This window comes from Salmo salar, chromosome 13 (genome assembly GCF_965601325.2).
Source record: "Salmo salar chromosome 13, fSalSal1, whole genome shotgun sequence".
Classification (NCBI taxonomy): domain Eukaryota; kingdom Metazoa; phylum Chordata; class Actinopteri; order Salmoniformes; family Salmonidae; genus Salmo; species Salmo salar.
The window spans coordinates 99,933,926-99,946,953 of record NC_138303.1 but is presented as its reverse complement, the minus strand read 5'-3'; the positions used below and the strand labels follow the sequence as shown (position 1 = coordinate 99,946,953).

At 42.9% G+C, this 13,028-nt stretch overlaps 1 protein-coding gene across 3 annotated transcripts; it reads right to left on the bottom strand.

Annotated features, from left to right (window-relative positions):
• LOC106568344 (E3 ubiquitin-protein ligase KCMF1) lies at positions 1-12,003 on the bottom strand. Of its 3 annotated transcripts, none has more exons than XM_014138609.3 (7): positions 11,779-12,003; positions 8,968-9,135; positions 8,352-8,491; positions 7,936-8,037; positions 7,554-7,731; positions 6,920-7,208; positions 1-1,711 (listed from the first exon to the last, which is right to left on the bottom strand). In XM_014138609.3, exons 1-7 carry the CDS (start codon positions 11,792-11,794, stop codon positions 1,423-1,425), a joined length of 1,182 nt encoding a protein of 393 aa, XP_013994084.1. In that variant the 5' UTR covers positions 11,795-12,003; the 3' UTR covers positions 1-1,422. The 3 variants fall into 3 exon arrangements, with proteins under 3 accessions (XP_013994084.1, XP_013994085.1, XP_013994083.1); XM_014138610.3 differs by lacking the exon at positions 11,779-12,003 and adding an exon at positions 11,575-11,734; XM_014138608.3 differs by lacking the exon at positions 11,779-12,003 and adding an exon at positions 11,563-11,719.
• Between the last annotated feature and the right edge of the window lie 1,025 nt (positions 12,004-13,028).

The following is a 13,028-nucleotide window of genomic DNA, read 5'->3' as shown; positions in this document are numbered from 1 at the left end:
TTGGTTTCATCAAAAGCTGTGCGCAGTTTATTGTATTCTAAATTTACATTAAAAAAAAAAAGAAAAAAAAAAAAAGTCTGCCCATATCCTAGAACCATTATGAAAGTTAACGCACAAATTCAATATACATCTCATTGTATTTTACAGAGGATAAGAGTATAGGCATGGAGGTGGTATGATTCATTACAAGGCTTAAAAGAATCAGAGAAACTAAAAGAATAAATAGAAGGTGCTATCCTTAGCTGAGAAAAAATATTTTTTTCTTCTTCAGTCGAACAAAAAACAATGCCTGCAATGTGGAAAGTCTCGCGCTCCCCTTCCTCAACAAAGAAAGTAATACAAATAAACTTTGGGTGTCTGGGCCTACAGAAGCAGAGAGATGGAGAAGAGTAGAGTGCGATCGATGAGAATGGGAGACTAGTTCTTCTGTACAGGTGCATAAATTAGAAACAACATCTGGTGGTTACACACAGCTTATCACTAAAACAATCAACAGCTAGGAAAAATGTCAGAGACAAGATCTTGTTTTTCTGCTCCTAGTATTGTATTATTTTATCTGCTAAGTGAACGCAGACATCTCGAGTTTCTCTTGAGTTTTGCTGTTAGAGCAGCAAGTTGTTGTTATATTCAGACGATGTCACAGAGAGGGAAGGACCAACCGGAGCTGAGAGATAAACACATTGCATTGTTTTCTTTTTAAAGCTACTGCAGATTCCAATATGTTGTGTTTTTCTATTTCAAACAAAAATTTTTTTTAAAGTTCCTAAATTATTCAGCATGTCAGTTTTTTTTTTGCGATATCACATTTTTCGGAAAAACTCAATCATGTTTCAAGTAACCGTTTAAAATGGTTGGTGAGAGAAAGCGTCGCGATATTTTCTCTCTCCCTTTTTAATGATGAGGTCATTAAAAGTCATGCACGATGCAAAGAACCTCATGCAGTAGTTTATGGTTAACCATCCAAGCACTTTTTATTTGTTATGTCATAAATACACACAGCAGCTTCACCATAGGGTGTCTGGTTCCTCTTCAGGGTTTGAATGTTTGGTATTTATAAGGAGATCATTTTTCATGAGAACAGGAAGAGAGATCTGCCACATCTACCTAATGCTTACCTGCTAAAGGAAAAAATTAGTTGTGTAGAACTGATTATCAACATTTGATATATATATATAGATATATATATATATATATATATATTTTCTCTCAATCTCTCGCTCGCTTAGCGCTGCGCACTCATCCACTTGCACTTTCCCCAATCGCTCCCGCTCTCCTTTTTTATGGTTGTACACAAATGTAACAAAGGTGACAAACCTGAAATTACAATCACCAAAAAACAAACCCCAAAAGATCCTGCTGCCGCCCGCCCGTCACTGGCAGTGGCAGCACAGAGGACAAAGTCTGCGTGGAGCTGGGATATCATCAAAGAGGAGGAGGTGGAGGTTCCTTAGAGCTCCTAGAGCTGCTGTTGTAACCGCCGGTACCACTCTCCCTGAGGTTGAGGTTCTCCAGGGCCACGTCTAAAGGCATGATATCCACGCAGCCCATGGCCCCAAAGCTGGCAAAGTCTCGCCGCTCATCCTCGTCCGAAGAGGAGCTCTCCTCGCGCATCAGCGTGCTCAACAGCAGCTCCTGGACAAACAGGCTGCGGTCAGCGCGCTCACCCTCCAGCGCCTGCCGCTCCACCTCCGACATCTTGGGCTCATTTAAACTGTAGGAGGACAGAGGAGGAAACCTGGTTAACACAGACCAGAGGGACTACGTGAAGGAAATGGGAGAGACAGTTAAAGGTAGTGGGAGAAAAGACCTGGGTAGGCCTGTGGATGCTGAGAACAGACTGAGGTGGGAGACACCATGTAAAGGGGGTTGGGAGACACCATGTATGGGGGGTTGGGAGACACCATGTATGGGGGGTTGGGAGACACCATGTATGGGGGGTTGGGAGACACCATGTATGGGGGTTGGGAGACACCATGTATGGGGGGTTGGGAGACACCATGTATGGGGGGTTGGGAGACACCATGTATGGGGGGTTGGGAGACACCATGTATGGGGGGTTGGGAGACACCATGTATGGGGGGTTGGGAGACACCATGTATGGGGGGTTGGGAGACACCATGTATGGGGGGTTGGGAGACAACATGTATGGGGGGTTGGGAGACACCATGTATGGGGGGTTGGGAGTAGAGGCCGATTAATTAGGGCCGATTTCAAGTTTTCATAAATCGGTCGTCGGTATTTTTGGATGCCGATTATGGCCGATTACATTGTACACCACGAGGAAACTGTGTGGCAGGCTGACCACCTGTTACGCGAGTGCAGCAAGGAGCCATGGTAAGTTGCTAGCTAGCATTAAACTTATCTTATAAAAAAAACATAATCACTAGTTAACAACACATGGTTGATGATATTAGCAGGTTAACTAGCTTGTCCTGCGTTGCATATATTCAATGCGGTGCCTGTTACTTTACTATCGAATCACAGCCTATTTCGCCAAACGGGGGATGATTTAACGAAAGCGCCTTCGCCAAAAAAAAATCACAATCGTTGCACAAATGTACCTAACCATCAATGCCTTCCTTAAAACCAATACACAGAAGTATATATTTTTAAACCTGTATATTTAGTTAAAAGAAATCCATGTTAGCAGGCAATATTGACTAGGGAAATTGTGTCACTTCTCTTGCGTTCATTGCACGCAGAATCAGGGTATATGCAACAGTTTGGGCCTCCTGGCTTGTTGCGAACTAATTTGCCAGAATTCTACATAATTATGACATAACATTGAAAGTTGTGCAATGTAACAGGAATAATTTAGACTTAGGGATGCCGCCCGTTCGATAAAATATGGAACGGTTCCGTATTTCACTGAAAGAATAAACATTTTGTTTTTAAAATGATAGTTTCCAGATTTGACCATATTAATGACCAACGGCTCATATTTCTGTGTTTATTATAATTAAGTCTATGATTTGATAGAGCAGTCTGACTGTGTGGTGGTAGGCGGCAGCAGGCTCGTAAGCGTTCCTTCAAACTTCACTGCATTTGCCAGCAGCTCTTAGCAATGCTTGCTTCACAGCGCTGTTTATGACTTCAAGCCTATCAACTCCCGAGATTAGGCTGGCAATACTAAAGTGCCTATTAGAACATCCAATAGTCAAAGCTATATGAAATACAAATGGTATAGAGAGAAATAGTCGACGCGTCATAATAACTTCAACCTAAAACTTCTTAACTGGGAATATTGAACCACCAGCTTTCATATGTTCTCATGTTCTGAGCAAGGAACTTAAACGTGAGCTTTTTTACATGGCACATATTGCACTTCTACTTTCTTCTCCAACACTGTGTTTTTGAATTATTTAAACCAAACTGAGCATGTTTATTATTTATTTGAGACTAAATAGATTTTTTAAATGTATTATATTAAGTTAAAATGCTTTTTATTGATGTATTGTTGTAATTGTCATTATTACACACACACACACACACACACACACACACACACACACACACACACACACACACACACACACACACACACACACACACACACACACACAGTCCGATTAATCGGTATCGGCTTTTTTTGGTCCTCCAATAAATCGGTATCGGCGTTGAAAAATCATAATCAGTTGAACTTTAGTTGAGGTAAGGGGGTTGGGAGACGACACCGCTGTCATGACGTCCTGTTGGTGAGGTTTATGACCCCCATAAATACCTTTCCCCCTTTTCTCTCTACAGATTTGACTCTTGGAAAGCCTTTTGTTAACATAGAGTCTGGTAACATCAAAAGGTTGGGAACGGAACCATATTTCGGTAATCCAACCAGTTGAAAGTATCCGTTGGTACTTAAAGAATATGATGTCAGATCAGTTGTCGTCTGAGACATTATTACTGATGATAGGACGACAAACTGTATCTTGGAAAGACTACACATTCTAGTTATCGGATTCACATAGAATTGTTGTGCAATTTAAATGTTTAAATATGAAACTATTTGTGAAAATATGAAATGTAATTTTAGCTTCTAAATTAGAGTATAGTTTTCATAAGTAAACTCTGCTCACTCAGTGGCCTCGCCTAATTGAACAGACATTGGTTGTGAACTATGAAACACGCCATTCTCTCCACCACTTCAAAAGCCCATTGACGAAAGTCAACCTGGTGTTCCCGATGACGTGAGGACTGCTGTCCATACATTTAAAAGGGCTAATATCAACTACAGAACTAAGCCAACCTCAGCGTGAGCTCTGGTTGCTAATGGTTGAACGACTACAACCTAACGAAATTAACATTGTGTTCCCTATGACGTGAGGACTGATGTCCATATGTTTAAAAGAGCGAATTTCAACGTGGAGGTGACAATCGACACGCTGGAAGGATGAATTTCGACTATACCAGCCAGAATATAGCATGAGCTTAGAGTATGGCAACTTGGTTTGAACTTTGAACTCTTATTCATTAACCTGTTGGGGCTAGGGGGCAGTATTTTCACGGCTGGATAAAAAAACGTACCCGATTTAATCTGGTTACTAATCCTACCCAGTAACTAGAATATGCATATACTTATTATATATGGATAGAAAACACCCTAAAGTTTCTAAAACTGTTTGAATGGTGTCTGTGAGTATAACAGAACTCATTTGGCAGGCAAAACCCTGAGACATTTTCTGACAGGAAGTGGATACCTGATGTGTTGAATTACCTTTAAGCCTATGCCATTGAAACACACAGGGGCTGATTAATGTTTTGGCACTTCCTATTGCTTCCACTAGATGTCACCAGCCTTTACAAAGTGTTTTGAGTCTTCTACTATGAGATCTGACTGAACAAGAGCCTTGGAACGTTGATGGCCGTACCCTCGTTCCAATACGTTTTAAAAGAGAATGCATTCGTCCACCTTGAATATTATTCATGTTCTGGTTAAAAAAGGCACTAATGATTTATGCTATACAACGTTTGACATGTTTGAACGAACGTAAATATATTTTTTCCCCTCGTTCATGAAGTGAAGTCCGGCGGGCTTAGATCATGTGCTAACAACACGGAGCTTTTTGGACATAAATGATGAGCTTTTTTGAACAAAACTACATTCGTTATGGACCTGGGATTCCTGGAAGTGACATCTGATGAAGAGAATCAAAGGTAATGGATTATTTACATAGTATTTTCGATTTTAGATCTCTCCAACATGGCCGTTTGTCTGTATCGCAAAGCGTATTTTTCTGGGCGCAGTGCTCAGATTATTGCAAAGTGTGATTTCCCAGTAAGGTTATTTTTAAATCTGGCAAGTCGATTGCGTTCAAGAGATGTAAATCTATAATTCTTTAAATGACAATATAATATTTTACCAATGTTTTCTAATTTTAATTATTTAATTTGTGGTGCTGACTTGACTGCCGGTTATTGAAGGGAAACGATTTCCTGAACATCAACGCCATAGTAAAACGCTGTTTTTGGATATAAATATGAACTTGATAGAACTAAAAATGCATTCATTGTCTAACATAATGTCCTAAGAGTGTCATCTGATGGAGATTGTCAAAGGTTAGTGCATCATTTTAGCTGGTTTTATGGTTTTGGTGACGCCTGTCTTCGAAATGACATAACATTACACACAGCTATTATTAATGTACTTTCCTAACATAATCTATCTTTATGCTTTCGCCGTAAAACCTTTTTGAAATCGGACAACGTGGTTAGATTAAGGAGATGTTTATCTTTCAAAGGGTGTAAGATAGTTGTATGTTTGAAAAATTTGAATTTTGACATTTATTTGGTTTCAAATTTGCCGCTCTTGAAATGCACCTGCTGTTGATAGGGTGCACCACGGGTGGCACGCTAGCGTCCCACATAGCCCCAAGAGGTTAAAGAAGTGATACATCCTAGACGTTGAGTTAGCAGCAGCAGCTGTAAACGTGGGCTAGGAAAGGACGGACAATCTCTTCAGAAAGACAGGGTACTACAACGTATCCATTCTACCACAATACATATTCTTCAAAGGACAAGGGAGATCTCTGCTGGGCAACCCAGCCTTCCATCTACGACCAATCTATCGAAGCGCAGCTCAGAGTAAATATTTCTTGCATTTTCCTTTTCCAAATGGGCGGTTATTTAGAATGCATTAGATTCTGTATTTACGATAGCATAGCTTCATGAGGTCCGACAGAGACCCAATCCGTTGGTTCCTCATTCTTCCCGCGCTTTCATTCAAACCCAACCACCTTTCTTTGTGTAACCAGCCGTCATATCGGTTCTGTCCACTAGGGACGTTTTCTTGTATGACATAATTAGTAATCAATGTATGATCCATCCTGTGTATATGTAATTCTGTGTGATTGTTTAGGTATTTAGTAAATAAATAATTAAACCAAATTTTGTACTGCTGATTCAACTTGTTAGACAGTGTTTGTGAAGATAACCAAGAATTTTACGACGTTCAGATGTGACTGCTATTGATATAAAAGATTACCAGGTCTTTAAGAGTTTATACGGAAGACAACAGCTCTATAAACATTCTTCCGTGGTGCCCCAACTTCCTAGTTAATTACATTTACATGATTAGTTTAATCAGGTAATATTAATTACAGAGAAATTATTTTATAAAATAGCATGTCATATCACTTAATCTGGCATAGCAAAGACAACACCGCGTAGGTGTCGACCCACGACACCGCGGGTGGGTGGGAGACGACCCCCTACGATACTGCGTAGAGGGGAGACGACACCACGTAGGGGGACAAACAGGAGGATAAGGGAGACCATGCCACAAGGAGTTGATAGGAACAACTTGGGTCCTGGGAGCTGTAACAATGTAGTAGAAGTCCAGAAGGGCCTCAGATGTCAAGTCTGCAGAGCATTGATCCATTTTTAAAAACACTAAGTAGAAGGCTCTGTCCACGAGTAGACAACTCACCGTGTGAGCAGGAACTGGGAGCTGTGGGAGGCCATGGGATTGCTCTCGGCCACACCGGCCGAGTTGGCGACGGCGCTGGGAGGTGGGATGGTGGCACTGATGTTGCCGCCGGGGTTTGAGCGTCGTGTGGCGTTCCTGGCCGTCTCCAGCTGCTGGCGGGCCGCCTGGGCTTGCTGGCGCTCCAGCTGCAGCTGCATCTGTAGCTGCTGCAGCTGAGATGCAGACGGGCCCGACGAGTTGAGCTGGCCGCCCGCCGAACGCCGCACGCCCGACAGCTGAGACAATAGCTCTGTGGGGAGGGGAGATGAAGAGATTTATTTAGAGTTCATTTTGGTGACAGTCAAATGAACATTCTCCAGTATAGACAAGTTGTTGGGAGACATCACACTACTGTAGGGGTGTCACAGTGCTTTGAACAAGAGACATTACACTGTGGTTGTACTGGTTATACTTCATTGGAGACAGGAGCCATTCAGTCTCATGGAGAGATAATTTTACTTATTTTATGTCAAATGACTCCATGAGTAACATAGGAGCCACAAGAGGGGAGAAACTATAGAATCTCTATCTATTAGGAAGACCCTGTTGCAGTTATACTGACAGACAGACAGGTCAGACCAGGTGCACTGCTCACCTGCTATAGGGTCCATGGCTTCCCTGTTACTGGGGGAGTAAGAGGAACTCTGTGAGGAAGAGAGCCCCCCAGTGGAGCTGCTAGTAAAGTGCATGTTGGTCCTGCGTGCCCTAGGACCGCCCAGCCCACGACCGTGGTGGAACATCCGACGCACGTGCCGGACACCACTGGACTCATCGTAAAACACAGTGGGTTAAGGAGTACAGACCAAGGGGCTCGCAAGTAACTGGAATAGTCACATCCACAGACGTGTATAGTAGTCACATCCACAAAGGTGTACACACTCAAAGGTAGGTAGGCACACACAAGCAGACCGTGCACACACACACACGTGCAGACAGACCGACACACACAGATAGAGTTGAGCTGCGTAAAAGGATATTAAGTCTCTAGGTGCTCTGTGTTCAAGTGTGAGATGAGCAGCAAAGTCGTCAGTCACGTGATTGGGGTCCCCGCCCGGCAACGCAGCACATATTGGACAGATCTGAAATGAAGCAGTAAGCACCATCTGGATATATATTCAACTGACCATTCACAAGCATCAGTTGTCAAATAATTATTTGAGAATTGTGTTAATGCTTCCATGAGCCCTGGGATCCAATTTGGATGTATGAGATGTCATTGGATGCAATGTTTCCCCTAGATTTTTTTTGAGGTGGTAAACACCAAAACATTCTATTGAAAGATATGGATGCCACATTTTTTTCAGGCAGAAGAGCAACAGAGCTAGACTGAGGGACCAGTTTGTCATGTCTTAGTGATGCTAGATGAAACACTAGGATGATATCCCCCACTTACCACCTCTGTGGAAGTCTCTGCATGGTCTGTGGTGACATGCTCCTGTAGGGATGTCTCTGTGTAGCCCATTTTACCACAGTAAGGACAGGAAAAGCTCTGGGGCTGCTCTACTGAGAACGCCTCGCCGCCGTAATACAGGTCTGCAAAGCAAAACCATCCATCTTTAGTCACAATAATAATAATCACCATAATACAAGGAACCTCATATCAAATAATAATCATATTGAATTTGTTGAGCACATTTCACATGCTCAATGTGCATAAGGTAGAAAACAAAGACAAAAATACATTTAAAATTCACCATGCAAATACACTGAAAGCAGAAGGATCAACAAAAATCTAATTAATAATAACATTAAGGGCGAGGAGTTTTCCGGACCACATGACCTGACCAGGAAGAACTACAAGATAGCTCTGCTGGGCCATCTGACCAGGAAGAACTACAAGATAGCCCTGCTGGGCCACCTGACCAGGAAGAACTACAAGATAGCCCTGCTGGGCCACCTGACCAGGAAGAACTACAAGATAGCCCTGCTGGGTCACATGGGCAGGGAAAAAAAACTCCTGTCCCTTCTCATAATGTAACATGTTTAATCTACACTGCAGATGTCCTTACCAAAGTCTACCCTGGTTAATATACACTGCATGGCGTGCTCCGACGTGTGTCTCGTTGTGGTAGCTCCGCTCTCGTAGCACGATGCGCACAGGTCGTAGTCGTAGCAAATTAAACACTTGTACCGGCGCCCTCTGAAGTTCCCTTTTAAACACGCGTCACAGCTCACACCTGCAAAACAAGGGGGAGGATTCATTGTCAAAATGTACAGGCTAATAGCCCATTAACGTGGTGCAGTAGGACACTGTGTGCAGACAGTCAGAAAGAGAGGTTGGATGACATTGGCACTGGCACTAACCCACAAATGTGAATGGAGAGGAATTTTTCAAATCCACCGAACATCAATAGCAGGTCATTAATGAATGCCAGTGTGTGTGTGTACCTGGCTAGAACAGAATAATAGGGTCCCATCTTGTCCGGTTCTCATGCATTTGTACGTATTCTTTTGCATTTGTTGTTGCAAATGCAAAACAGGCATTTATATCACAATGCAGTAAATTAAACAGGCCTAAACAGCAGATGGACAGACAAGAGATGATCAGGAGAAAAGAAACAGTGTGTATAGACAAAGTGAAAATTAAAAGAAAGACAAGACACCAAACTGTCATCTAGCTGTCCCTTTGTGGTTTTTCTCTATCATATCACGTGGTGATTGCTATGATACTGTACTGATACACATACTGTAGTTTCCTCCTTCCATCAGGCACTATGTAAACTGCTATAACCACCACCTCCACTTTGTTACTGCTGCCGAAATGAGACAATTCCACCGCTGTCATAAAGCCAAGGCATTTGACACATGTCCCTCCTTAGGTAACTGACAAAGCAAGATACAAAGTGCTGAAACTGAAAAAGGTTAGGCTATGCTGCTGTTCATTGCTCACATTTAGGGTACGTTCGTAAATTCACTCTGGAGTGCCAGAGTAAACTCAGAGTGCGCTCTGGGCGTTCGTAAATTCAGAGAGTTGTCATATTGTCCAGTTTGTAAATTCAGAGCGGTTCGCTCTTGGAGCGCACACTGGATGCTCTGGCTGAGGAATAGGGTTGATCCGAGTGTTCTGACCTAACAACGGCAGTCAAGCACCCAAGCTAACTTGCTAAAGTTGGCTAGCTTGCCAGCTACTTCCAGACACCTATGAGAGAACACATCACTGACAATTTTACTCGCCCTAGTTAGGCTGTTTTCATGTCATCTAGAGCAAGGGTTCCTCCAGACGAGAGCGCTCTGAAATCGAAGTAAGGCTCCCGAGTGGCGCAGCGGTCTAAGGCACTGCATCTCAGTGCTAGAGGGATTACTACGGACCCTGGTTCGATTCCAGGTTGTATCACAACCGGCCGTGATTGGGACTCCCATAGGGCGGCGCATAATTGGCCCAGCGTCGTCCGGGTTAGGCCGTCAATGTAAATAAGAATTTGTTCTTAACTGACTTGCCTAGTTAAATAAAGGTTAAATAAAATAAAAGATAGCCAGAATTAATTTACGAACGCACCCACAGTCAGACATTTCTGAGAACTTCTGTACTGATCTATTATTAAATTCTCCAAATTGAGAATTTGCCCTTGCTCTGTGATTACAACAGCCCTTGACTTCCCATCCTTGATGACAATAAAGCAATAATGGAAAAAATGACACCAAATCAATCAGTTACACCCCTTGCTACACTACTCAAATGGTTTTTCAGAGGTCTGGTGTCTGTCACACCTATGGCTGTCTATACAATGCTTGTCTGGACTCTGGATAAAGGTGTGCTGCTTAGGAAAACATACTATTTGGAACTGTATGTCATTTTGACATAGCTATGGAGGGACAGAGACCACTTTCACCATACACTGACAGGCCTTCCTTCATAAGTGCACAGATCCTTAGTTAGCTAACGTTATAGAAGATTAAAAAAATCCAGACCTGGCTATTCATCCAGACCTAATATGACGTTGTCCAACAAGTATAGCAAGCCAGACAGATGTCTAAGTAGCTATCAAGTAGGTTGAGGCCGGGTGTTCTCCAAAACCGTACTCGAACAGGGTCAACTTAACTAGCTAGCTAACTTGTACTATTCACTCTGTTTGCAGTTAGCTAGCATACTCTACTGATCCAATAAGTTAGCTAATTAGCTAAAGAATTTAACTATAACACCGGTAGCTAGATAACGTTCATTGAGTGAAGGTAGAAGACGGGCGAAGTAGTTAGTAAACTAGGTAGCAGCTAACAAACTAGGTAGCAGTTAGCTAGCTGCCTGGTTAGGTTTGGGCCACTGTGACTGAGGCCTCAAACTACCTTAATGACAGTGCATTCAGTGACCAAACCCTTCTTGGGTGGCATGGAGTATTTCAGCACTTAGTACAGTTAAATTACTTGTTAACGAAACTACCTACGAAAACAATGTGGCCGTACCAACATACACCACGCATCCACCCTTCCTAAAAAAGGCCAGTCTGGAAACTTAACTACTAGGCTAACGACGTTGTCATTGAAGAACGCTAGCTAGCCAACGTCCTAGCTATAGCAACTGACTGTCGGACCATCACTTTAGCTAGCTACGTTAGTTAGCAAGCTACCTAGCATTAGCTAACTCGCTAGAATAAGAAACGGACGCTCACTAGAAGTATTACTTCTTTGAAACATGGCTGTTCATAAATACGGAGACTGTCGTTATCAAGAATCAGCCTGGTTATCCTCAGCAATCAGGAGGTTGAGAAAATTCATGGTGGCCGCCATCATGAGCCCTGTCCAATACATTGCAATACAAAACATGGCAACCCACTGACCAACCCCAGGAAGCTAATGTTAGCTATGGACGTCTATTTTTCACTTACCCTCATGTCGGGACATCCTACAGACGATGACACAGCCCCCTCCTTGGCCTCCCTAGCACGGATCACGCGGAAAATATACAGCTTTTAAGAGATAAACCTGGGACGCGACTTCTATTTCGTATTTTCTCTTTAAGATGGATCCTGAGCTTACAGTTCTGTGCTTCCCCCTCCCTGGCTGTCACGAAGAAGTAAGTAGTGAGACAGAGCATTCGCAGTCTGCTGAAGAAACACTAGGGGGAGCCCTTCACAATAATGTGGTTGTTCAACTGAAGAGGGGGAGAAAAAAAAATCAGCCCATAGAAATAGAATCCATTTTATGATTCAGCCACTGTAATCAAAATGTGAGACAAGAAAGCTATTTACCCAATGCAATCCCTGACTAGTTTGACGTAAAAAAAAATGTTTTTAAAATACATACAGTACCAGTCAAAAGTTTGGACACACCTACTCATTCAAGGGTTTTTCTTTATTCTTACCATTTTCTACATTGTAGAATAATAGTGAAGACATCAAAGTAGCCACCCTTTGCCTTGATGACAGCTTTGCACAATCTTGGCATTCTCTCAACCAGCTTTGCCTGGAATGCTTTTCCAACAGTCTTGAAGGAGTTCCCACATATACTGAGCACTTGTTGGCTGCTTTTCCCTCAGTCTGCTGTACAACTCATCCCAAACCATCTCAATTGGGTTGAGATCAGGTGATTGTGGAGGCCAGGTCATCTGAGGCAGCACTCCATCACTCTCCTTCTTGGTCAAATAGCCCTTACACATCTTGGAGGTGTGTTTTGGGTCATTATCCTGTTGAAAAACAAATTATAGTCCCACTAGGCGCAAACCAGATGGCATGGCATATCGCTGCAGAATGCTGTGGTAGCCATACTGGTGAAGTGTGATTTGAATTGTAAATACATTACAGACAATGTCACCAGCAAAGCACCCCCACACCACACCATCACATCTGACATCTCCCCTCCTCCATGGTTCAAGGTGGGAACCACGGGTGCGTAGATCATCCTTACTCCTACTCTGCGTCTCACAAAGACACACCAGTTGGAACCAAAAATCTCAAATTTGGACTCATCAGACCGAAGGACATATTTCCACCGGTCTAATGTCCATTGGTCGTGTTTCTTGACCCAAGCAAGTCTCTTCTTATTATTGGTGTCCTTTAGTAGTGGTTCTTTGCAGCAATTTGACAATGAGGCCATGATTGGGAGTACCATAGGATGGCGCACAATTGGCCTAGTGTCG

Bases quoted from the DNA above. Each gene is read 5' to 3' on its own strand.
- LOC106568344 (XM_014138608.3), bottom strand. From the start codon at position 11,587: ATGTTTCAAAGAAGTAATACTTCTA. The intron at 8,492-8,967 runs GTAAGGACATCT...TTTGCTTTGCAG, and splicing joins ATTAACCAGGGTAGACTTTG to ACCTGTATTACGGCGGCGAG. The intron at 1,712-6,919 runs GTGAGTTGTCTA...GTCCTCCTACAG, and splicing joins TCCCAGTTCCTGCTCACACG to TTTAAATGAGCCCAAGATGT.